Source organism: Schistocerca piceifrons, chromosome X (genome assembly GCF_021461385.2).
Source record: "Schistocerca piceifrons isolate TAMUIC-IGC-003096 chromosome X, iqSchPice1.1, whole genome shotgun sequence".
Classification (NCBI taxonomy): Eukaryota; Metazoa; Arthropoda; class Insecta; order Orthoptera; family Acrididae; genus Schistocerca; species Schistocerca piceifrons.
In genome coordinates, this window is record NC_060149.1 from 786,867,666 (window position 1) to 786,895,434 (window position 27,769).

The following is a 27,769-nucleotide window of genomic DNA, read 5'->3' on the forward strand; positions in this document are numbered from 1 at the left end:
AAAAAACAGCAGTTGACTGGCGTTGCCTGGTGAAACGTTGTTGTGATGCCTCGTGTAAGAAGGAGAAATGCGTACCATCACGTTTCCGACTTTGATAAAGGTCGGATTGTAACCTATTGCGATTGCGGGTTATCTTATCTCGACATTGCTGCTCGCGTTGGTCGAGATTCTATGGCTGTTAGCAGAATATGGAATCGGTGGGTTCGGGAGGGTAATACGGAACGCCGTCCTGGATCCCAACGGCCTCGTATACCTAGCAGTCGAGATGACAGGCATCTTATCCGCATGGCTGTAACGGATCGTGCAGCCACGTCTCGAGCCCCGAGTCAACAGATGGGGACGTTTGTAAGACAACAACCATCTGCACGAACAGTTCGACGACGTTTGCAGCAGCGTGGACTATCAGCTCGGAGACCATGGCTGCGGTTACCCTTGACGCTGCATCACAGACAGGAGCGCCTGCGATGGTGTACTCAACGACGAACCTGGGTGCACGAATGGCGAAACGTCATTTTTTCGGATGAATCCAGGTTCTGTTTACAGCATCATGATGGTCGCATCCGTGTTTGGCGACATCGCAGTGAACGCACATGCGAAGCGTGTATTCGTCGTCGCCAGACTGACGTATCACCCGGCATGATGGTATGGGGTGCCATTGGTTACACGTCTCGGTCACCTCTTGTTCGCATTGATGGCACTTTGAACAGTGGACGTTACATTTCAGATGTGTTACGACCCGTGGCTCTACCCTTCATTCGATCCCTGCGAAACCCTACATTTTAGCAGGATAATGCACGACCGCATGTTACATGTCCTGTACGGGCCTTTCTGGATACAGAAAATGTTCGACTGCTGACTTGGCCAGCACATTCTCCAGCTCTCTCACCAACTGAAAACGTCTGGTCAATGGTGGCCGAGCAACTGGGTCGTCACAATACTCTTGATGAACTGTGGTATCGTGTTGAAGCTACATGGGCAGCTGTACCTGTACACGCTATCGAAGCTCTGTTTGACTCAATGCCCAGGCGTATCAAGGCCGTTATTACGGCCGTTATTTCTCAGGATCTATGCACCCAAATTGCGTGAAAATGTAATATCATGTCACTTCTAGTATAATTTATTTGTCCAATGAATACCCGTTTATCATCTGCATTTCTTCTTGGTGTAGCAATGTTAATGGTCAGTAGTGTATATACTGCCTGCTGGCTGCATTGGATGCGTGAAATCAAATACAGACGTTTCACTGCAGCTTTGTAACCTTAGTTTCCGATCACCCATCGTACTAAGCACAAACTTTGTCCGTAGTGAAGTGAAGACATCAGAAACGTAAAAGACATTGGCAACTCCGTTTCCCGCATCTCTGTGTCATGCCGCTAACAACCGAAGCCGTGTCTTCCAAAGCCACGTCCACACCGGCCGCAAAACCAAAGAAAGAGGTTCGGCAGAGCGCCGCGTTCTGTGTGTACGTTAAACCGCGCCGCTCTGCCCAATAACGAACAAGTTCCGCTCTGTGCCAGTTCATCAAAGAAAATGTTTCGTTAGTGCTTTGTTACAACATTCCTCGTTTTGTACTTTTATTGACGGGCGGGCACACACACACACACACACACACACACACACACACACACACACACACACACACACACCGCAACATTGCTGCGCACGTACGGATAGTCTGCTCCATGCGGCGCAATTCCGCCTGGTCGACGCCGTAGTACGCTGCCCTGTGCCGCGCATTTGTCCCGTGTGGACGCGGCTTAAGACTAACCGTTACACAGACACCCCGCCAAGAATTGATGGAAAACTGGCGCATACGCCCAGGTCCATCCAAGTCGCAACTAGTTATCTTTAGGCGACTTATGACCTCAGAAGTTAAGTCGCATAGTGCTCAGACAGAGCCATTTGAACTAGTTATCTTTGCACACACAAATTTAATACCATATACGCAGAAAACCCCCCAGAAAATGCTGCAGTGAATTTATGGGGGAAGAGAATAAGAGCTCAGAACACAGTAAGATACCTTCGGATCATTCTAGATAAACTGGAACGATAATACCAAGCAAAAGATCGTGGCAGCAAACAAATAAAATACGTAAGAGCGGGTTAATACCGCATAGAAGAGTGGGAGTTGGGAGGGGGTGGGGCAGCGGCACCATTAACGATACTCATTTGTAAAATGTACGTGATGATAAGAGGCTTGTTTTTTAAGTAAGTACCGTTCTGAAATTAAAAAAATGGTTCAAATGGCTCTGAGCACTATGCGACTTAACTTCTGAGGTCATCAGTCGCCTAGAACTTAGAACTAATTAAACCTAACTAACCTAAGGACGTCACATACATCCATGCCCGAGGCAGGATTCGAACCTACGACCGTAGCGGTCGTTCGGCTCCAGACTGTTGCGCCTAGAACCGCACGGCCACTCCGCCCGGCTGAAATTAACCCTCTAACGGTAAGGTGAAGTTTCCTGACATAAACGGTAAGGTGTGGTTGGATCAGACCCCAACCTCCAAATATCGATTTTTCGGGGTAAAATAAAAAATGAATAATGGGAAAAAGTTGTATTATCAATTAAACACATATTATATTTGTTATAACAAGTTTTTTTTATTTTTATAGTCAATAAGTAAGAATATAGAGTACCTTGGAAAATAATAGGAACTTGATTGCAAAAGAAATATCTAATAGAAATATTGTCTATAAAATTATTGAAAACATAGTAAAAATCAACAGAGTTAGTCATCAACTTGAGTGCTTTAGAATTTCTAAAGATAGGAACTAAATGAGAAACATCTCTTACTACTTGTAGAAAATAATTATAGTGTCAGCAGTTTCGAAATATAAAGTTCTCAAGAATAAATGTCTTTGTACACATAATGTAATAGGTGGTTTCTGAACAGTTTTCTGCATCGATATTTTCGCCATCCTCTGACTCAGCCTCCTATCGGAGAAAGTTGTGTATCTCCTCAGGAGTTCTAAGGAGTTGATGCGCCATTTTAGTAAAATACTAGAAGAGAAAACGAAACTTAGATGTAATATAAACATCGATATGGGGTTGAATCCTCCCCACAAAAGAAACTAATAAGTGTGACGTAAACAGTAAGGTGGGGTCGGATCCAACCAGCGCGGGTAATGTAGGTTTCGGATAGAGAGGGTAGCTGCAGGTCACTCACCAGACTGACGTGGCCTCCTCGTCGTTCTCGGGACGACTGCCTATTGGGGTAGCTGAAACCACAGCGCTCTCAGAAAAGGGAGTGGATAGTTATAAACGAAACAGACTCACTGGGGTCAGATCCAACCCCAACCTTACCGTTAGAAGGTTAAAAAAGACGTGCTAAGATATCTCAGTAATTTTATTTTTACACGAAAGACTGTACCTTAATCTACTTTTCTACATAATTTCCGTCAATATTGAGGCACTTGTCTTAACATTGTACCAGTTTTTTAATACCCTCCTCATAGAAGCCTGCCGCCTGTCTTGTTAACCACTGCATCACCACGGTTTTGACTTCCTAAACGTCTTGAAGACGCTGACCGCCCAGGTGTTTCTTCAAGTGCAGGAACAGATGGTAGTCACTGGACGCAAGATAGGGGCTGTACGGAGGATGATCTAGAGTTTCCCATCGAAAAGATGTGATGAGATCTTTGGTCTGATTCGCCACATGCGGACGGGCATTGCCTTGCAGCAAAACGATGCCCTTGCTCAACTTCCACGACTCTGGTGTGACGTAGGCCACCCATGTTTCATCGCCCGTAACAATTTGGCTTAAGAAATCATCACCGTCGTTGTGGTACCGCTCAAGGAAAGTCAATGCACTGTCTAAACGTTTGGCCGGCCGGAGTGACCGAGCGGTTCTGGACGCTACAGTCTGGAACCGAGCGACCGCTGCGGTCGCAGGTTCGAATCCTGCCTCGGGCATGGATGTGTGTGATGTCGTTAGGGGATGTGTGTGATGTCCTTAGGTTAGTTAGGTTTAATTAGTTATAAGTTCTAGGCGACTGATGACCTCAGAAGTTAAGTCGCATAGTGCTCAGAGCCATTTAACCCATTTTTTTTCTAAACGTTTGGTTTTGTGCACATCCGTCAACATTTTCGGGACCCAACGTGCGCACAATTTTCAGTAATTCAAGTGCTCGGTCACAATGCCATACAAACCACTACGAGAAACATTAGGAAAGTCATCCCGCAAGGAGGAAATTGTAAAGGGTCTGTTTTCTCTCACCTTATTGTCCACTTCCTGCATCAAACTTTCATTAACGACCGGACGCCCACTCCGTTGTTCATCATGCACATTTGTGCGCATCTTTAAATGCTTTCACCCACTTTCTTACCATTCCATCACTCATAATGTTTTCTCCGTAAACTGCACAGATCTCACCATGAATATCGATCGCTTTTAGGCCTTTAGCACTAAGAAATCTTATAACAGCCCCAACTTTACAGTCGGCGGGACTCACGATTATCGGAGGCATCTTAAATACTCAGTACACAACGTAAAACAGGAAGAATCAGACTGTAATGGCGCCAGTGCGTAGATTAAGGCACAGGCTTTCACGTAAAAATAAAATTATTCAGCTATCTTAGCACGTCTTTTTTTAATTTGAAAACGGTACCTACTTAAAAACACGCCTCATAACTCTGGAGAATGCTACACAGCCGTGAATAGATCACGGAGCGCCAATTAAACGAATCGTGTCATCAGGCAGAACGAGTCATTGTATTTCGCGAAAACTCGAAAGTAGGTATAATTTGTAGGTTGTGAGTCACCCACTCAACATGTGTCAAAATTATATGTAAAAATAGCAAATCTTTTAAATAAAAAATTGAAAATATAGCTGTTTTTTTATAAAAAAATTTTAAGAGTAAAAATCATATATATGCATAAAAATTTCTCGATCCTCTTGCCGCGTCAAATTCCGATAAAATTACAAACTTTCGATGATATTCGCCATCATCCTCGTCAGAGACTAAACTGGATGTTGTGAGCTGGCAAGGTTCCCTCTTTTACACCCCCAGAACGGCATCCGATTGACTGGATTATGTTATGATGGCGCGTACAGAGGTTGCGCTCTCCAGCGTTGCTTGCAATGCCATCGATCGCATCAGGCGGTGATGGCTCAAATGGCTCTGAGCACTATGCGACTTAAACTTCTGAGGTCATCAGTCGCCTAGAACTTAGAACTAATTAAACCTAACTAACCTAAGGACATCACACACATCCATGCCCAAGGCAGGATTCGAACCTGCGACCGTAGCGGTCGCTCGCCTCCAGACTGTAGCGCCTAGAACCGCACGGCCACTCCGGCCGGCTCAGGCGGTGAACTACGGGATGTGTTCCTCAGTGTGTTTTTCCTTGTCAAGTGCACGCTTCCGTACGTAGCTACGTGCATAGTCGGTGTCTCTGTTGAAGTTTTTTTTAACAGCTTCCCTGATCACAGCGTCTCAATAGTTCGAAGTGTGAGCTAGTATTCTCTCGTTTGTTCAAACAAGATCTTGTGCTTATTTAACAGGCTGAGCTCTGCAACCACTGATTTATGCAAATGCCTCTATTTAAGGTGACGTTGGTGCTCGACGCAACGATCGGCAACCGTCCGTATAGACTGGCCCACGTAACTCTTGCCCCACTCGCAAGGAATGTTATAAATTCCCGGCACTCTGAGGCCAAGAATATCTTTAATGGGTCGCAACAGTTCTTTAAGTTTTCTGGGTGGCTGGAAGAGAGGTCGGATTCCTTGCCTGTTTACCACTCTACTTGTTTCATAGCAGAACGGAAGCCGTGCTGTATGTTGGTTCTCTTGGCTTGTTTGAAAGAGTCACGTCATGGTTTTCTCAACAATATTGAACTGATGTCACGGACAGAAAACCCGTTTCCTCTGAACATTATCTTCAGATGCTTAATCTCGTAACCGAGGTGGTAGATGTCCGAAATAGTTCTGGCTCTGAGTACTAAGGTGTTCAGTGTAGCTCTCTTCTGAGGTGGATGGTGAAAGCTACAGCCGTTGAGATACTGATCTATATGCGTCAGTTTTCTGTACACAGATTGACGGAGTCGTCCATCTGATTTCCCATCAAGCAAGACACCCAAAAAAAGGTAACTTCCCGTCCTTGTCCACCGCCACTGCAAATCTTATGTTGGAATGTATACCATTGAACTGATCAGGAAACTACTGTAGCGCCTCACTGCTATGCGACCAGATTAAAAATACAGGGTGGTCGGCAATTCCCGTTACAGACTTCTCGGACTTGTAGAGGGGAGTGAATACATCGTATTTTGAATAGGAACCCAAGTCCGGAAACGTCATCCAACGAGACTACAGAGCGTCAAAGTTACAGGCGCGGGAGCGTCAAAGTTATAGGCGCGGTCGTACCTCAAAGCTACAGGGTGTTTCAAAAATGACCGGTATATTTGAAACGGCAATAAAAACTAAACGAGCAGCGATAGAAATACACCGTTTGTTGCAATATGCTTGGGACAACAGTACATTTTCAGGCGGACAAACTTTCGAAATTACAGTAGTTACAATTTTCAACAACAGATGGCGCTGCAGGTGATGTGAAAGATATAGAAGACAACGCAGTCTGTGGGTGCGCCATTCTGTACGTCGTCTTTCTGCTGTAAGCGTGTGCTGTTCACAACGTGCAAGTGTGCTGTAGACAACATGGTTTATTCCTTAGAACAGAGGATTTTTCTGGTGTTGGAATTCCACCGCCTAGAACACAGTGTTGTTGCAACAAGACGAAGTTTTCAACGGAGGTTTAATGTAACCAAAGGACCGCAAAGCGATACAATAAAGGATCTGTTTGAAAAATTTCAACGGACTGGGAACGTGACGGATGAACGTGCTGGAAAGGTAGGGCGACCTCGTACGGCAACCACAGAGGGCAATGCGCAGCTAGTGCAGCAGGTAATCCAACAGCGGCCTCGGGTTTCCGTTCGCCGTGTTGCAGCTGCGGTCCAAATGACGCCAACGTCCACGTATCGTCTCATGCGCCAGAGTTTACACCTCTATCCATACAAAATTCAAACGCGGCAACCCCTCAGCGCCGCTACCATTGCTGCACGAGAGACATTCGCTAACGATATAGTGCACAGGATTGATGACGGCGATATGCATGTGGGCAGCATTTGGTTTACTGACGAAGCTTATTTTTACACACTGGACATTCTTCGTGAATTTGTGGCGGTACAAACTGCCTTAGACGACACTGCGAACACCTCGTGGTTTATGCAAGATGGTGCCCGGCCACATCGCACGGCCTGAATGAATATTTCGATGATCGTGGATGCTTTGGGCTATCCGAAACATACAGGAGGCGGCGTGGATTGGCCTCCCTATTCGCCAGACATGAACCCCTGTGACTTCTTTCTGTGGGGACACGTGAAAAACCAGGTGTACCGCCAGAATCCAGAAACAATTGATCAGCTGAAGCAGTACATCTCATCTGCATGTGAAGCCATTCCGCCAGACACGTTGTCAAAGGTTTCGGGTAATTTCATTCAGAGACTACGCCATATTATTGCTACGCATGGTGGATATGTGGAAAATATCGTACTATAGAGTTTCCCAGACCGCAGCGCCATCTGTTGTTGAAAATTGTAACTACTATAATTTCGAAAGTTTGTCTGCCTGAAAATGTACTGTTGTCCCAAGCATATTGCAACAAACGGTGTATTTCTATCGCTGCTCGTTTAGTTTTTATTGCCGTTTCAAATATACCGGTCATTTTTGAAACACCCTGTATGAACACTTGCTCAGTACAGGAGATGTTTCACATTAACTCCTCAGGCATGCACTTTAGAGCCCACGTTTATTGGACGTTTTTTGTCGTTTTTGTCCACTCTACCACCACTGAAAGTTACCTGCCCTACACTCTTCACAACACAAGAACCGGTACTTGTATTCAACTGTCAGAGGTATCAGAACGGTTTTCGTTTATAACTTTCGACACGTTCGTTTCCGGTATAGGGATCCTTCCTTCAGATTAATACATTTATCATTCTCCATCATCCTAGAAAGTCTGTAACACCATCACGGAATCATCCTGTGTATACGTACATTTACAGACGCCCGCGCCTGTAACTTTAACGCTCTGTAGTCTCGTTGGATTACGTTTCTGGACATGGGTTCCTATTCAAAATACGATGTACTCACTCCCCTCTACAAGTCCTAGAAGTCTGTAACGGGAATTTCCGACCACCCTGCATATCGTCAGCAGATCTGAAGAAGAAAGATGGCTGGAAGAGAGCAGTGTTCAACGCTTGTTCTTCAAAATCTGTAAAAAAGGTCGCTAATGGCTGATGACAGTGGCGAATCCATGGGAATTCCATCAGTCATTTTATGTAATTTCCACTGTAAGAGAAGTATTTGGTCATCAGAGGCGAAATAATTTCAATGTTTCTGGCGAGCCATAAAAATCATATATGATTTCCACTCTTTAAAAAAATTGAAAATTTAGCTATTTTTTATGTATAATTTTGATATATTTTCACTGGGTGACGCAGAACCTAAAAATTATATCTGCCATGCTCCGCCTTATTTCTCGCTCACTTACTCGAATTTTTATATAAAAAAGCTAAATTTGTAAATTTTTTATATTATTTTTAAAAAGAAATCAATTGAAGAAACTAGGGAAATGACTTCCTTTATTATAAAGACAATTTTTAAATATTTTTATTTACAAATGATTTTGTAATGAATCATGATTTTGTAAGTGTCATTTGAGAAAACATATATGTGCCAGCGCAGTGGCGAGTAAGAATATTAATATTAATTAAACTAAAAATTCCAAATCATGATACTCATTATTAATATTTTTCATTTTCTTTGTATCTCAATTTAATCTGTACTTCAACAAATTGAAAACCCAATTATTTATTAATTTGAAATGTGTATATATATATGGCACAATAATCTTAAACTTGTTATTAAGCACCATACAAATTTTTTCTCCGTATGTAGTATTAAAATATCCGCATCCAGTAATGTTGTACAAAACATTTACTTCTAGCTAATGTACAAAACATTTATTTCTAGCTCTCTAATTCTTTTAAATAAATTAGGATTGTTTGCATTATTGAGTTTCTTGTGTAGAGGCTCCATTTATTAAAAAAAATTATTAGTAAAATTAAGCAAAACTCCAGGCCAATCGGAGAAACTCGAAGGATTTTTCCTTGCCATTTGTTCGTTTGTTGCTTCTTATTTTCACACTCCGGGTTTTTTCTGCTGCTGCCGATGTGTCACTTGTTTCTCTGATACTGCTACTGTTCCATCTTCTTCTGCTCGTAGATTCTTGAGCTGCCAGATTAGCTGTCAGATGTTCTCGAAGAATGTAGGACAGCAAATGATTTAGTAATTGCCAGCCAAACCATTAGCTAAAGCACCAGCTTTGCCTGTACAAGGTAGCAAAAACCGTTTACAAACCGTATTCTAGTAGATATTTGAGTGATAAACTATCAAATGGATTGGATTGTTTGGGGAAGGAGACCATATAACGAGGTCATCGGTCTCATCGAAATAGGGAAGGACGGGGAAGGAAGACGGCATTTGCCTGGAGCGATTTAGGGAATCACGGAAAACCTAAATCAGGATGGCGGGACGCGGGATTTCAAATGGAGATATGTTGAGTGATAAACTTTCAAATGGAGATATGGTCCTCGATTTATTTCGGATGGAAATACCTTATTTTCTTTACATTATGCTTTTCTTTTTTTAGAAGAAATTAATTGTAAATATGAATGTGAGGACTCAAATTGAGATTGAATAATAATTTTTACGTGAGAAACGAAGTATATTCCGTGGTATAGTAGCTAGCGTCGCTGCCTCTGTGTCCCGGGGTCCCGGGTTCGATTCCCGATTGGGGATTTTCTGTGCCCGGGGACGGGGTGTTTATGCTGTCATCATCATCATCATCATCATCATCATCATTTGCGACAGTGGCAGGATTGCACTGTGTAAAGAATTGGGACGTTGCACGGGCGCTGACGACCGCGCATTTGAGCCCGCCACTAACCAAACATAATCATCATCGAAGTATATTCCCATACTGTTCTGAATGGACACTGCCCCAGCTCCATCTGTGAATGAAGTTTTCAACTGCTATGCGAGAAGTACAGATATACTGAGCAATCGAGACGGAAATAAGTAGGTGGAGCGAAGCGGAAAATGTCGTTTGATTGCTATGTTGATCGCGCCCACTTCGTGAATCAGTCAATCGAGTCAGTTCTCTGTCGCAGGTGGGATCTCTATACTGCAGCCGCCGCCTGCCGGCATACAAATAGATCGATTGTTGTTTATTTCTCAGCCAGATAGTAACCGATGTTAAAAATTCAAAAAGCTAGCATAATCTACATGAAAAAGGCTATCTTATCTATCTTGCTTAAAATATTCAGTTAATATCTTGTGCTGTACATCATATGTAAGATTCTTTTTACCATACATAATTACATAAGCAAGGGTAGTTGCAGGAATTTTATCATTAAAAGTTGCACAAAGTTTCAGCGTTGTTTTTTGAGTGGCAACTACATTCTTTCTACGAGTCATATTTACGACATAAATTGGATAATTCTTTATGAAATTACATGAACTTATATAAAACATCTCCATTTCTCCTTCAAAATCCAGAAGAGAGTCGTAAGCCTTCAAATAATTATTTGGCGGATCTAAGTTCCACATTTCTCGCAGAATAACTTTATTTCCTCCATTCTCAAGATAAAGTGTGCATATCTTAACATGATGAGATACTGACAAATCAGACATCTGATTACTTTTTCGTACTTTTGTCTGAAATTTAATAAATGTGAACTCGTAAGGCATATCAGATTCTGTGGAGTTATATAAATTTGTAATATCTAACTCAAAATTCTTTTTACCACTCAATGCAGCGACTTCAGTAATTTGTAATTCATAAAAGGATATCGGAATTTTTACTTTTTCGTTGCTTTTGCACATAATTTGGCCCATATTTAAGATAGGTACACGAATTTCCAAAGATACTACAAAAATTCTATCTTCATTTGAGAGAGTATCTATTATTTTAATTCAAGCATTCTTGTAATCGTACCACCTAATCATAGCATTTCCAGCGTTAGAAAACAGTGTAAAATTACAGAAAGATCTCCATCAAACATGATGTCCTTCTAATCATTGAAAAATGAACCAAGCATTCCAAGTGGATAAAACGTTTGAGTTTTCATGCACTATATGTTTCTGTTGTTAAGTATATGACCTTCCATGCTTATTTTATCAGCAAGAGATGAACTGAAGTGGAACAAAATTGATGATGAAATAAATGAATGTTCAGTTCTAAATAAAACATTATTTCCTCTCTGTATGGCTGTAAAATCAAGCAGCTTTGCCACATAATTACGGATTAATTTTTCATTGGATTTGCTGTCATATTTTGGGTAATATGACCAACCTACTTTAACAGTCTTGAGGCTCATGTACAATTGAGCATGATTAGGATGAAGTCATCCATCTCTTATGTGGATGTTAATTTCACTATCCTCGTTAGGAACATTCAGGTTATATTTACTTTTCTTGTTCACAGGGAATCAGTAAACTGGATTTAATAAGGATCAAATTTTATTAGGCCATTTCTAAAACAACTGTTACACAAGCATAATTGAAGTCAGTTAAATTATTATTTTCATCAGTTATAGTTACTTCTGAATCCTGAATTTTATTGTGAACTGGAATATATACAGGATTATGTGGTTCATCAATTAGTGGTCCACCAAATTCAACATTAGGCTTGAATGAAGTAATAATAATAATTACTTAGTGAAAATGATCTGTATGCTTTACAAACATTCCATCAGCTAGATTAAAATTTATGTTGATTAACTCTAATGGAATGATTTTACGAACATCGGTAGTAACAGTCCTTCCTTTAGCAAGAATAGTTTGGCCACTAAATCCAAGCACACTTCGAATACTATTATTTATATCCGTATAAAATATAATATCAATTTCAATAATAACTCAAAACTTCATCTTCTTTGATGTATATGTATATTAGGCTCTTTTGTATGGAGAAATTTTTCTAAGCTGTTCGAAGCATATTTATCAACAGTAATTGTCTCTCCATCACAATATAATTTGTTATTTTTGGACACAATATTTGGAGTTAAAAATGTATAAGAACTAACTAGTGCAACTTTGCTATAGTTGCCTCATAAAGGTACAGACAATCATTTTTTGAGAACAGATGATATACCTCTCAGTTGAAATAGGCGACTCATTTGCAGCAAGCTATTGCCTCTCTTGTCCTTGGGATGGGAAACTGTCCCTAAAGGCGGAAGAGCCACATGATGGCCAACGGCATAGAATGAAGAAGGCAAGGAGAAACCACTTCATTAAAGATCTAATTAGATTTCTCAAGTATCAGCAGCCAGAATATGAATATGAAACAAGCTCTAGTAAAAATGCAATCCGGAGTTGTAGCCCCTCATTCGGTTCTCCGGGAGGGGACTACCAGAGATCTCGTTTCAACAGTTCATAGGAAGAAAGGAAATAAAGAGCTATAGTAGAATTGGAACGTGGAACGTCCGCACCTTACTGCAGATGGGGAAGCTCGAAAACCTTAAGCAAGAAATGAAGAAAATGAAGTTGGATATACTAGGAGTGTCTGAAATGAGATGGCCTAACTGCGGAGATATCTGGAGTGATGAGTACAGGATAATTCACACAGGAACGATAGAAGATAGACCTGGAGCAGGTGGGGTTGGAGTAGTTATGAGTCGAAAATTGGGGCAGAGAGTGAAGGGATATATACAATATGGAGGAAGGATAATACTTGTCAGTCTGGATACCAAACATACAGAGACGGTTGTGATACAGGTCTATATGCCTACCACAAACCAGGAGGATGAGGAAGTTGAAGCTGTATATGAAGAGTTAAATGGAGCCTTGAGAGGAATCAAAGGAGAAACAAATTTAATAATCATGGGAGAACCGAGCGAGGTGGCGCAGTGGTTAGCACACTGGACTCGCATTCGGGAGGACGACGGTTCAATCCCGTCTCCGGCCATCCTGATTTAGGTTTTCCGTGATTTCCCTAAATCGCTTCAGGCAAATGCCGGGATGGTTCCTTTGAAAGGGCACGGCCGATTTCCTTCCCCATCCTTCCCTCACCCGAGCTTGCGCTCCGTCTCTAATGACCTCGTTGTCGACGGGACGTTAAACACTAATCTTCTCCTCCAATCATGGGAGACTGGAACACAATAGTAGGAGATAAAGAGGTACAGCCAGCTGTTGGACGCTACGGCCTTGGTAAAAGGAATGATAGAGGAGACCGACTTATAGAATTTTGTAACAGGAATCAACTGATAATATCGAAACGTGGTTTCAACATCACCCCCGTAGAAGATACACCTGGAAGTTACCAGGGGATAGAGAACGATACCAAATTGATTACATTCTAGTCAAAAATAGATTTAGAAATCAACTAAAAGACCCTAGAGCATACGCAAGCCCAGATATTGTGAATGATCACAACATGGTTGTTGCGGAATGCCGACTCAAGTTCAAATGCATAAGGAAGAAAATAGGAAATGGAAAACTGGATATAGGGAAGCTTGGAAACCGTGAGACGCAGAAGGAGTTCCAAGAAAGGGCTAAGGATCTAATTCAACAGCATCCTATAGAGAATGTAGAACAACATTGGGAAAATATGAGAGATGGCCTAATAAAAGCAGCTGAAGAGATAATTGGAAAACAAAAACCTGAAAAGAGGAAGGAGTGGATAACTGATGAAATAATACTTATGTTTGAGGAAAGAAGGAAGCTCAAAAATAATGAAACGGAAGAAGGGGAAAACGGCATACCGAGTGCTTAGGAACAAAATCAACAGGAAGTTGAAGCAAGTAAAAGAAAGATTCCTTAAAGACAGATGCAAAGAAGTTGAAGACCTTCTGAAGAAAGGGAACCTTGAATTAGCATACAAAACAGTGAAACGCTTCTTCTCAGGAGGACAAAGGATTAGATGTAATGCCCTAATAAGAGAGGATAATAAGATGGTGTATAATCATGAAGATATAGCACTTACGTGGAAGGAATACCTAGAGAAATTATATGGAGGCAACGTACAAGATGACATGATTGAAAGTGAGGAGAAGTAGATAAAGATGAACTAGGAGACAGCATACTAAGGTCTGAATTTGATCAGGCACTACAGGCACTTAAAGCCGGAAAAGCGCCAGGAATTGACTCATTGCCTGCAGAAATCATCAAAGCAGCTGGAACAGAAATAAAAGATAAATTTGTATAAATTAATCTGCCAAATACACTCCTGGAAATTGAAATAAGAACACCGTGAATTCATTGTCCAGGAAGGGGAAACTTTATTGACACATTCCTGGGGTCAGATACATCACATGATCACACTGACAGAACCACAGGCACATAGACACAGGCAACAGAGCATGCACAATGTCGGCACTAGTACAGTGTATATCCACTTTCGCAGCAATGCAGGCTGCTATTCTCCCATGGAGACGATCGTAGAGATGCTGGATGTAGTCCTGTGGAACGGCTTGCCATGCACATTTCCACCTGGCGCCTCAGTTGGACCAGCGTTCGTGCTGGACGTGCAGACCGCGTGAGACGACGCTTCATCCAGTCCCAAACATGCTCAATGGGAGACAGATTCCGGAGATCTTGCTGGCCAGGGGTAGGTTGACTTACACCTTCTAGAGCACGTTGGGTGGCACGGGATACATGCGGACGTGCATTGTCCTGTTGGAACAGCAAGTTGCCTTGTCCGGTCTAGGAATGGTAGAACGATGGGTTCGATGACGGTTTGGATGTACCGTGCACTATTCAGTGTCCCCTCGACGATCACCAGTGGTGTACTGCCAGTGTAGGAGATCGCTCCCCACACCATGATGCCGGGTGTTGGCCCTGTGTGCCTCGGTCGTATGCAGTCCTGATTGTGGCGCTCACCTGCACGGCGCCAAACACGCATACGACCATCCATTGGCACCAAGGCAAGAAGCGACTCTCATCGCTGAAGACGACACGTCTCCATTCGTCCCTCCATTCACGCCTGTCGCGACACCACTGGAGGCGGGCTGCACGATGTTGGGGCGTGAGCGAAGACGGCCTAACGGTGTGCGGGACCCGTAGCCCAGCTTCATGGAGACGGTTGCGAATGGTCCTCGCCGATACCCCAGGAGCAACAGTGTCCCTAATTTGCTGGGAAGTGGCGGTGCGGTCCCCTACGGCACTGTGTAGGATCCTACGGTCTTGGCGTGCATCCGTGCGTCGCTGCGGTCCGGTCCCAGGTCGACGGGCACGTGCACCTTCCGCCGACCACTGGCGACAACATCGATGTACTGTGGAGACCTCACGCCCCACGTGTTGAGCAATTCGGCGGTACGTCCACCCGGCCTCCCGCATGCCCACTATACGCCCTCGCTCAAAGTCCGTCAACTGCACATACGGTTCACGTCCACGTTGTCACGGCATGCTACCAGTGTTAAAGACTGCGATGGAGCTCCGTATGCCACGGCAAACTGGCTGACACTGACGGCGGCGGTGCACAAATGCTGCGCAGCTAGCGCCATTCGACGGCGAACACCGCGGTTCCTGGTGTGTCCGCTGTGCCGTGCGTGTGATCATTGCTTGTACAGCCCTCTCGCAGTGTCCGGAGCAAGTATGGTGGGTCTGACACACCGGTGTCAATGTGTTCTTTTTTCCATTTCCAGGAGTGTATATGATACTGGAGAGCTGCCTGAGGACTTCAAAAAGTGTATTATTGTTCCATTACCAAAGAAAATGCCAGCAAAATCGTGTGCACAATACAGAACCATCAGCCTAACATCACATGCATCAAAAATTTTGACGACCATCATCCTCAGAAGAATTGAAGGGAACGTGGAATGCATGATCACAGAAGACCAGTTTGGCTTTAGAAGAGGGAGAGGTACGCGAGAAGCCATTATGGCCCTAAGGCTCATAATAGAAATTAGAATGGAAAAAGGAAAGGACACCTACATCGCATTTATTGACCTCGAAAAAGCCTTTGATAAGGTTGAATGGAAAAAACTATTCCAGATATTGAGGGAAACTGGAGCTAAGTACAAGGACAGGAGAACGATATGGAACATATACAAAGAAGAGGTGGCAATAGTGAGATGTGGGGAACATCAACAACAAACAAAAATTAAACAGGGTGTGAGACAAGGATGTGCACTCTCCCCTGTCCTCTTTAATATGTACATACAGAAAGCAATGGACGAGGTCAGAGAAAAGTTAGGACAAGCTAATGGAATCAGGATCCAGGGAAAAATAGTTGATATGCTGCGTTTTGCGGATGACATTGCTGTCCTAGCGGAAAATGAGGAAGAATTACAAGTAGTGTTGGAGGAAATGGAAAACACTCTTGCTACACGGTACAACATGAAAATTAATAAGTCAAAAACAAAAATCTTAGTTGCAAGCAAACAAAATAATCAAGCAATTACGAATATAAGGCTGAATGGAGAGAGCTGAAAGAAATACAAGACTTTGTCTACTTGGGAAGCAGAATAACATCAGATGGTCGTAGTAGGAAAGATGTAATAAGTAGAATAAATCAGGCAAAGATTGCATTCTATAAAAGGAAAGGACTCCTCACATCAAATATGATAAGTCTGTCGTTAAGGAAGCGGTTAATAAAGACCTTTGTTGGGAGTGTGCTTCTCTACGGCAGCGAAACCTGGACACTTGGAGAGGACGAAAGAAGAAGGATTGAAGGATTCGAAATGTGGTGTCTGCGAAGGATGTTAAAAATTCCATGGACGGCCAGGATGACAAATGAAGTAGTCCTGCAGAGAGCGGAGGAAGTTCCAGTTCTTTGGAAGACGGTCAAGAAGAGGAGAGATATATGGATGGGACACATTCTGAGACATGAAAGTCTTCTCCACACTATAACGGAAGGCCTTGTGGAGGGCAAAAGGGCAAGAGGCAGACCTAGAAGAAAGTACATAAGCCAGATAATGCAGGGCCTAGGATGCGGAAGTTTCACGGAATTGAAGAGGCTGGCCGACAATCGCACTGAATGGAGAGCTGCTGCAAATCAATCTTAGGATTGGCAACTTAAGAAGAAGATTGCCTAATTCTGTTCTATGTGCAATAATAGAGCCAAGCTGATGTCGAAAACAGTAGAAATTATACCATTAGATGACAGTCAAGATAATTTGCTTGTAGTATTCGATAATTTCATTCTCAAAAATCAGGATGTGGTTAGAGAATATTTTATATTTTACTAGAGGCGTACATAAAGGAATAGATTGTTTTTATTTAGTTCAGACATAGTCAGAAATCTCAAAACAATTCGTGAGAGATAATCTAAATTTTTAAAATACGTTTAGACAATATGTACTAATTGTACTTAGAAATTAACAGCGTAGTCTATTGGTTCTTTGGTGTAGTACGTCTTGATGATCAAACACCCGAACTACGAAGCTGAGGAGCTGATTTTAGATAAAACTTTATATTACGATTTCCTTTTTCTGTATTTTGATTTTGATGAAATAATGTCTATACATTACCCCAGGCTACCTGTGAAAACCCCACGAAAATTCATCAAGTAGTTTTGGAAATTAGTGCGTTCAAACAGACAGACACGACGGTTTTTCACAGTTTTATTATTAGTGTAGTCGAAAAAGGTCTTAGAAAATTTTCTGTTCAGTAAGTACAGGTAGCGTTTTCCGCAGCTCTGATGGATTTGAAACAAAGTTTTCACTACAATCAATAAATTTTAGAATTAGTGCGTTAAGCCGAGTCGTGAGACACGAATTTCATTTTACACCTGTTAACGTTGACGTTCCACCAGTGGACGTAATTTCCGCATTGGAGGGGTTCAATTTCAAAGAGAGAACATCAAAACAGCGCCAGAGTAGTCGCTTTAAGGAAAACATCAGGGTGAAAATTCCCGTATTGCCTCCGTGCTAATGGAAAAGCAGTAAACAATTTTCTGAATGACGTTTTAACTGTATTTTCTGGATTGTGGATGTGGTACTTTTCATGCTTTATTTCCACAGTCTTACGTGTCTGACCGGGCGGGGTAGCGCAATGGTTAGCACACTGGACTCTCATTCGGGAGCACGACGTTTCAAACCCGTGCCCGGCCATCATGATTTAGATTTTCCGTGATTTTCCAAAATCGCTTAAGGCAAATGCCAGAATGGTCCCTTCTAAAGGGCACGGCCGCTTTCCTTCTCCATCCTTCCCTAATCCGAGCTCGTGCTCCGTCTCTAATGAGCTCGTTGTTGACGGGCCGTTAAACACTAACCTCCTCCTTTATTAGTGCCGTCAGTAACCAAAATTATTAGCCACTAGTCATGAAAAATTACCATACTACTAATGTTGAAATAGCTTTCAGTGTATGCTTCATTTTCTCAGGTGCCCGGCGACTGTGAATCCGGAGAAAGCCCAGCCTCAGCACCAAGTTAACAAAAGTTCCTCTTGCTCATCCCGGCCACGCACAAAATCCGTCCAACACGATGTCCATCAAAAAGGTACCGTAAACAATAATCACTTTCAGAGTGTCCTTTAATGTTTGTAATTAATAAGCTGTTGGATAGTACGAACCACACTTGTGAAATGGCGTGTCTTCATCGGCGCATGGTAACACGACGTTTTTGGCCCAAAGACACTCAATTTTTTCCTACTCACAATGAAATTTTAACTTATTATTGATCGAAATACAACAGAAATTAGCATCCATCCATCCATCCATCGTCATCGGTCGAGATCCAAGAAAAACTTGATGTCTGTAGCCTAGTAATTCTAGAGGATGGATACTCAGCAGTTGAATATACGGATGATTTGCAATACTTTTGCCGGCGACATATTGTTGTCTACAGCATTTGACTCTGAACAGGGTAGTCTGGCTACACCTTCGACTTAGTGTCACGTGGAAAGCCTCGGAGATGGAGTGTCGCGTGCGGAGGGCAGCAACGAACTGGTCGTGATGAAATGAAATGCGTTGTCGCGCTCTTGTCATGCCGACGACATCGCAACCACGTGACACCCACAGTTTCATTCGCCGTGGTGCTGAAGCGGTCTCTCTATAGCACTGCGTTTATCTCTAATTTAACTGGCGGTTGTGTGTGTGTGTGTGTGTGTGTGTGTGTGTGTGTGTGTGTGTACTGACGAAGGCGGCGGCCGAAAACTGTATGTGAGTGTCTTTTACTCAATGGTGCCTGTCTGAAACTTGACGTGTCTTCTTTACAGTTAGTAGCAAACTGTCTTTTCCTATATAGTTAACTGCCGATGAGTTACGAAAGATGCAGTGCTCACTAAATGCCTATAAACTGCCGATGAGTTACGAAAGATGCAGTGCTCACTAAATGCCTTTATTTTTTATTTTCTGGGAACAGATGTTGGAGTAAGTGGTAATAAACAAATTGTTTCCTTCAACATACATAGTACATGATGACCGTGGCGGTCCAAATAGAGGAATTCGGGCGCTCATGGACACGTACGCTGCCCTCATCTTCCTGCGCACCTTCAGTGATCGAAATTGGAGTAAGGGGGAAAATAGTACAATAAAAGCGAACCCGGCAATGCTTCGCAATTTCTAAATGTGCATGGGAACTAGATATACAACCTAAGTCAGTCAAGAACTTTAAGAGATATTTGCTAACAACATTTCGTCTTTGTATATTATTATATACCTCATATATTTAAAAATTTAGCTTGTGTCCGTCCGAACATTTATTAGAGTATCATGCAAAAATTTGGAGTAAATTGGTCAGAAATTCATAGAGGTCTTTGCTAAAACGTTTCCCTTTATTGTAGTTGTATGTTTATACACCATTATACCATATATGTTAGAAATATGTAGCCTATGTCATTAACAGATTGGCAGTAGTAATATGCTATGAATAAACAATGAGCAGAAATTGGAAGAAAAAGTAAGTACCTGGCAGAGGATAATTGAAGAAGCAGGAGCAGAAATAAGAAATTAAACAATACGAAAAGCACTTCAGGTCAGTTCTCTAAAAGAAACTTTGGAAAGAAACAGGCTGAAATGTTTTGGCCACATTGAAAGAATTGGAAAAAAGACAACGAAGAACAACTCTGAGATGGACAGAATCTGGAAGAAGACTAATTGGAAGGTAACAAACAGGATGGAGAAGCCAGGTGAAGGATGCCGTGAATTGGAGAGGATTACAGTGGGAGGAAGTGCTCAACGATAGGCCTACACTGTTGGAGGAAAGAGAACATTGAAATAGGCTTTGTGAACGAAGTGCACGAGCAGAAACGTTCCAGAAGATATATTTGCTCGTATGACAAAGTACTTTTATTATAACTCTTTCTCCATTTGTTGGAGTAATAAAGTTATATTTTTTCAGCTGCCATATGACGACACCACTGTCTTCAAGCATCTGTTCTTCTAACTTGTTTTTACATTTTAGGTGGCTAGAGATTGCAGCAAAGTCTATTTTCCATAGATAAGGACTGTTCGGTGCCTGTAATTACCACAGGATGCAGGATAGCCAGGGCAGAGATCATAGAACGCAAAGCAAACATCTCGTATCTTTAATTGTATACAACAAAGTTCCCTTTTTAAATTACTGATGCAATCCATTAGGCAGTGCTGCTCCGTCCAGACTCTACGATAAAAATCGTTACGAAATTTCATGTAGGAGCATTGTGCTAGTTTTTGTGGAAATATTATTATAACATATTCGAAAGTTGCAAACAGATTGTCAGTGAAATTGGTGAGTCAGTAATCCGCTGTCAGGACATAGATTATTGACTGCCTTCGATATGTGATTGGAGCTAAATGTTGTTCTTGCCATGAGGTTAATGTAGCGGACAATATCTGGCTTGTGATTGGGTCGAAACGTCACCGGGCGAACGCTTCTTTAGCCATTCACTGGCCTCCATTTTCCACCAAACGTCCTTTCATAGCTAGTGCAGATACAGCTATCGTCTCATCAGAGGTTTTAGAGCTCAGTTTTGCTGATGGATGCCCTGTCGACAGAAGCTGGATCAGCCGTGGACATTAGTTTTGCGAAGTGCACACGTGGAGCGAGGCACGCCGTTCTATTTGAAGCGGTCTGCATTCATCACTGGTGCAGTTTCTCACATCGAGTGGAGATCGTCGCATTCCAGCATCCGCGAATTTAAATAGATCCATCTCGGAAAAAGTTTCCGTCTAATTTCGTAGACTAACTTCGAGGAAGTTTATCACTTCTGTGTGTAATTTTAGATCTCGTATTATGTTTACTGTTAAATTTAACTGAGAAAGAAAATGTTCTTTCACTTTTCTTTCATCACGTGGATGTTAAGCAAGGTTACAAGGCAGTCGTATCTGTCTTTCGTGTTTGCGCGTTGCCGTTTCTAGGTAAATGGAAGTCGTTAATATCGTTATTTTTCTGTGAAACTTCATCATTTCGTTACGTTTGTATAAAATTGTTGTAAAACAAAAATCTTGGAACTATTCTATTTTGGTCCCTGTTTGCATAGAACAGTAATATCAGAAATTGAGTCCGCCTTGATGCAAAACACCTTGTTTTTCGTTTCTTTCTTTTATTATCCCAAACTAGTTTAGGCGACAAATATCATATCATCAGTGGGTGTTTTAATCTTATTTATTGTATGTTACAGAATGTTTTAAGCAATTATTGGCGCTGTTTGCGACATATTTTCTATCTCTTTTTTTTCTGTTGCCGTCTTTTTACTCAGCGAACATCATGTCATGTTCGTTTCTGGATCACAAACAAAGTGCAAAAGTTTGGTTTTTCTGTGTATAAAAGCAGCCACACATCATCCAACGAACATGACATGATGTTCACTAACAAAAAAAGACGGCAACAGAAAAAAGAGCACAGAAAATATGTTGCAAACAGCGCCAACAATTGCTTAAAACATGCTGCAACATACAGTAAATAAGATTAAAAAACCCCACTGATGATGGTGATATTTGTCACCTAAACTAGTTTGGGATAATAAAGAAATAAACGAGTAACAAGGTGTTTTGCATCAAGGCGGACTCAATTTCTGATATTACTGATGTAAAATTTGATCGTTAATGAGAAACGAATGAATTGTCGAAAGTTGTTGAGCGATGGAGTATGGCGCAGGGTGAAAGTAGCAAGCAGTCTAGCGGAGTATCAGTTGAGTTCCATGACAGATGAACAGGTCGGCCGGATAAAGGCACAATTTAAACCCACTGCACTCGAACTCTTTCAGATTTAGGCTTCCACGGTTCCCTCAAAATATACACAGGCCAATTCCTTCGCCTTCCTTGCCCAATCCGTCTCTAATGACATCGCCCCTAGTTTCCTCTTTCTGTTAGACACCATTACAAGAAGAATTTCATAGTAAACATTCTGAGGGAGCAATAATTTATTTGCTACTAGTATGAATTAACACGAATATCATTAGTATAACTAAAATATTTTATATCGCCAGATGTTATTATTGACTGAAACTAGTAGCAAATAATGTATTGCTCGTTCTGCAGCTTCAGATGATTGACTATGACAGTGGGCTACTTCCCATATATTGCGGAATTAGAAGATACACAGCAGCGCGCGAGAGAGAGAGAGAGAGAGAGAGAGAGAGAGAGAGAGAGAGAGAGTAGAGACGTTATCAGGAAGGCCATTAGGAATATTTAGGAAGTTAGCAATTGGCCCAGTGGAGAGGAACTACTTAAATAATACACGTTGTTAGGAAACGTAGGGTAGGTGTGAGAGTTGTGTAAGGATGGTGACAGGATCTGTTGTATGTCTCGTCAATAACTGAGCTTATGTTTTGAGCAGTAACTTGAACTAAAAGTCGTAATATTGTGGGCAGATAAAGGTTCACTCCATGTCAAATTCCTTTTAAAAGTTCTATATACTTCCTAGGATGAAGTGAATTACGAAATGTACCTACATCAGAAAGGTTTCATTAATGGCATGGATTAGTTTATTAGATGGGTAGTTAAGATCAGGAAACTCAGTGAGCTTGTCTCATTAAAACATGAGCAGAATTATAGGTATTGCAGAAGTAGTGCTTACAGATTTTTGGTCAGTATTCGCATCTCAGAACGCTATTTACACAGTAGTGAAGAAAAGCTAAGACTATCTTCAGAGGGATTGTTTTATCCAGTTTTTACGGTAAGAATGCCCGGGGAAGGTGGTTATTTATTCCAACGTTTCATTCACAAATGTTGGCATGTTCAAATACTGGACAGAATAATTATATGAAGGCTATGGGGGAGAGTTTGAGTTTTCGAGAAAAAAGATCTTATCAAATTTGTCTTCAGAGTTTTCCTTTGAGCAGATTCCTTGCAGGCTAAAAGAGGATGGGGAGGAACACAGGTCCAACTTATCCTGGCCTAATATGCAATAACATCGACCTTAGGGAGAATAAACTACAGACTGATAGGTTAGTAGAGTTGGAAGAGGAATTTTAAGACATCAGTTGGGTATACGAGGATTACAAGAAATGTGCTGAAAAAGAGAAGACGAAATAGAATTGTAATCTGGACGTGCTTTGTGACAGAGAAATAAAGCACGGACATAACTGAGTCCCAAGTTTTTCTCAACTGACGAGCGAGATGGAACATATTTATCTTATGAAATTGCTTTTTTCCTCGCAAAACATCACCATGATCTCACCAAAATTTATCTTCCGTTCTTCTATCGAGGCTCTATTGACTCCAGTTGTTACAGTGAGTACAAATTGATGATTTTTCGACGAGTGTTCTAAATGTAGTTATGTCCTTTCCCTGAATCTCTCTTTCATTTCAAGCAGTCAGTTGTTCGTAACATTCATTGATCTGCCACGTCGGAGAATTCTCTTCCTGAATGTCTCAGATTTTCGCTGTATGCTGATGTAACGCCTGAGATTTCCTTTTGATCCCAAATCCACCTACGTAGACTGGTCCAAATTATTCTTAGTACAGGTATACTTCTTTCCCCCTTTTCTATGCCATCACGAATCTGCGATCTTTTTATAAACAACACAATTTGCTGATAAGGCACGTTTAATAGCAATATTTACGTCAGCAGGACTTGTTTCGCATGGACAGGTGTACTCAACGGCGAACCTGGGTGCACGAATGGCAAAACGTCACTTTTTCGGATGCATCCAGGTTCTGTTTACAGCATGATGATGGTCGCATCCGTGTTTGGCGACATCGCGGTGAACGCACATTGGAAGCGTGTATTCGTCATCGCCATACTGGCGTATCACCCGGCGTGATGGTATGGGGCGCCATTGGTTACACCTCTCGGTCACCTCTTGTTCGCATTGACGGCACTTTGAACAGTGGACGTTACATTTCAGATGTGTTACGACCCGTGGCTCTACCCTTCATTCGATCCCTGCCAAACCCTACATTTCAGCATGATAATGCACGACCGCATGTTGCAGGTCCTGTTCGGGCCTTTCTGGATACAGAAAATGTTCGACTGCTGCCCTGGCCAGCACATTCTCCAGATCTCTCACCAATTGAAAACGTCTGGTCAGTGGTGGCCGAGCAACTGGCTCGTCACAATACGCCAGTCACTACTCTTGATGAACTGTGGTATCGTGTTGAGGCTACATGGGCAGCTGTACCTTTACACGCCATCCAAACTCTGTTTCACTCAATGCCCAGGCGTATCAAGTCCGTTATTACGGCCAGTATTCTGGGTACTGATTTCTCAGGATCAATGCATCCAAATTGCATGAAAATGTAATCACATGTCAGTTCTAGTATAATATACTTGTCCAATGGATACCCGTTTATCACCTGAATTTCTTCTTGGTGTAGCAATTTTAATGGCCAGTAGTGTAGCTTGCCGTCGGGTGTAAAAAGTCTGTGATTTTATTTCCGACATGTGAATAGATAGCGTGAAAGCAGCTGTTCTGTGTTGATATTTGTGTATCAGAAATGTATGTAATACCCACATGCATGACAGTTTATTTACAAGACTTCCGCAGATACTAATTTTGAGCGTGCGGGCTACGAGAGGCTGCTGTGGTGGGTACGGGGACGGGAGTGGCCGGCACCAGCATACCGAATAGCGATCATCCGCAGTGAGCTCACCGGCTGCAGTGCCCACCTGGTCTTGGCATGTCTGCCCCTCTCTCAAGTTCAACTACTCGAGCTATCTGTTTCCACTTCAAGACATAGCCGAGGGCTGTAACATGCTGCCGGCTGTTCCATGATGATTAGTCAAGTATTTCACTACTGTTCTAGGGGCTGGCATTTCCTAGAAACACGTTTGATTTCTGCGGACCTGAAACAGTACATCATTGTCAACCCAACATGGAACAAAGCAGAACGCCTGCAGTGAATGGAGCTCTTTGTGTACCATTAGCGACAGAATGGAATAGGTCTGGAAAACCGGTATCACTATGTATGGGGGAGGAGAGGGAGGGAAGACGGGAGATAGGATGGGAAGTAAGACTGTACCTAATCTGCTTAGTCTCTACCCACTTGGCAAGGCAGAAACATACGCAGCTGTTGCCATTCTCTCCTGGTGAGATCTTTTGGGGTCGGCTTTTGCGATAGTTGTGTTATTACAATGATTTTCCTCAATTCCCAGTGTGTGTGTGTGTGTGTGTGTGTGTGTGTGTGTGTGTGTGTGCGCGCGCGCTGCATTGTGATCTGTTGTTTACGAGTTGAGGTTTGTTTTTTTTGGGGGGGGGGGGTTCAAATGGCTCTGAGCACTATGGGACTTAACTGCTACATTCATCAGTCCTCTAGAACTTAGAGCTACTTAAACCTAACTAACCTAAGGACAGTACACAATACCCAGCCATCACGAGGCAGAGAAAATCCCTGACCCCGCCGGGAATCGAACCCGGGAACCCGGGCGTGGGAAGCGAGAACGCTACCGCACGACCACGAGATGCGGGGGGGGGGGGAGGGGGGGGGGTGTATAGCTAGAGCAGTGAAGTATTTTTTGTCAGTTGTGGTGTAGTGTGTATTGGCCTTCCTACACTTCAATGACTTCAGTGATTGTTTGCTGCCCTATCCATTCTTACCGTGTGTGTGTGTGTGTGTGTGTGTGTGTGTGTGTGTGTGTGTGTGTGTACAAAATGGTTCAAATGGCTCTGAGCGCTATGGGACTCAACTGCTGAGGTCATAAGTCCCCTAGAACTTAGAACTACTTAAACCTAACTAACCTAAGGACAACACACACATCCATGCCCGAGACACGGTTCGAACCTGCGACCGTAGCGGTCGCGCGGTTCCAGACTAGCGCCAGAACCGCTCGGCCACCAGCGGCCGGCGTGTGTGTACATGTACGTTCAGTTCCTCAGCAGCTATACATTTGTAGATCGGCAGACATACTATTAGTAGACGAATAAGGGAAACATTATTTCATTATGCAATGGAAAACATTCATGTAGTAATTTTCTACTGACATGGGCAGATAATAATTGGATATCGAACACGGGGCGCAAAACTGTGAAGCCGTGACGCTAGCACTGCGCCACCTCTTCGGTTGAACCATTTACTCATTCAAAGACACAGATATTACCTCGAAAAACTTGACCGTCCTTTTCTCAGAAACAATTGAGTATCTACGAATAAGCCGAGACATGTGCTCGCTTATTTTGAACCCTCTTCCGCTGAGTGAAATTTCTGGGAAATCGGGTTGTGGCACCTCCGTGTTCTCCTCGTGAGTTGTAGATTATCCACATTCAGTACTTGTTCAGTATCAGGTTCACTATTGAAAGTTTCTCTCGAAATATTCACTAAATCGTGACGAATGCAACAATCATGTTTGGCGAAATACGACGCCAATTTAATGCCATCTAGTTGGAAATCAGAGGCAAATAAACAACATAGGTATATAAATTGACATTTATCGACTATTACTGGCACCTGAACCGCTATCAAACGCCTGGAACATAACTGCGATGACTGAATTGTAGTACACAGCTTATCGTGATAAGTTTAGGAAGTTACGAAGGTATATTACTGGGTTCGCCAAGAGACTGTTGAAGCGCCTCCATACTACTCCTGTTCCGATTTTGCGGAAAGTGAAGCTATAAGACGAAAAATATGTATTTTATGTTACACGCAATGGCTAAGATACGGGGTGTTTAGAAGAATCACGAAATACTTCAGAATCCTTAAAGACCAAAATGAAATGGTATAAAGTCGAGCAACCGTGACGGGATGCATTTAATTTACTGAGCGGTGTTAGAACCGATTGTTATGAGTATCGTCTGTGTCAAATGTGGCTGGTATAACGCCAAGTTTATGTAGCCAAAGAAACTGATAGTGAGTTTTTTTTATTTTTCGTAGCAAATGATGTCGTAGGAACATTCGTTCTTCATTGAGTTCTTCTTGCGATTGTCAAATAAGAAGAATCTCTAAAATATATAACCCTCACATTAACTGCATGCTGTCTGCAGCTGAATGCTGGTGTAGTTATTGCCCTTCTCGATAGAGTATTAAAAAAAGCTTGCTGTCACGTTTGCGATTTTAGCGAGCTGTCACGGTTTATCATGTGCCCAGCCAGTCCCGGTTATTATCGTATGTGTGCTGCGTGCAGTCACGTTCTGTTTCCTGCCGTCCTATCCGATCACCGTAAGCCAGGTAATCGATAAACGGTGACTGCACCAGCGGCACGAGGTCACCTAACATGGGCTCACTCACACCATGCTTATAGCTGAGTGAATTTGTCTAGCGTTGTCAGAGTAACTGCCAGATGATGTTTCATACAAATCATTTTCTAGGGCTGCTAATGTAACTTTTTTTGAGGTCCGTGAATTTCTTCAAATTAATACGCTTTCTGAGTCACTTTTTGTTACCAGGTAAAACTTGGCGGTCAC

General features: G+C 42.4%; 1 protein-coding gene across 7 annotated transcripts in view; it reads left to right on the forward strand.

Moving 5' to 3' along the window:
- LOC124721462 (ligand of Numb protein X 2-like) overlaps positions 1-27,769 on the forward strand; it is a 579,832-nt gene that overhangs the window by 297,668 nt on the left and 254,395 nt on the right. For all 7 annotated transcript variants that reach the window (XM_047246450.1, XM_047246451.1, XM_047246453.1 and 4 more), the window contains one exon: positions 18,389-18,504. In XM_047246450.1, coding sequence (XP_047102406.1) covers positions 18,389-18,504 — 116 coding nt within the window. The remainder of the gene's footprint in view (positions 1-18,388; positions 18,505-27,769) is intronic.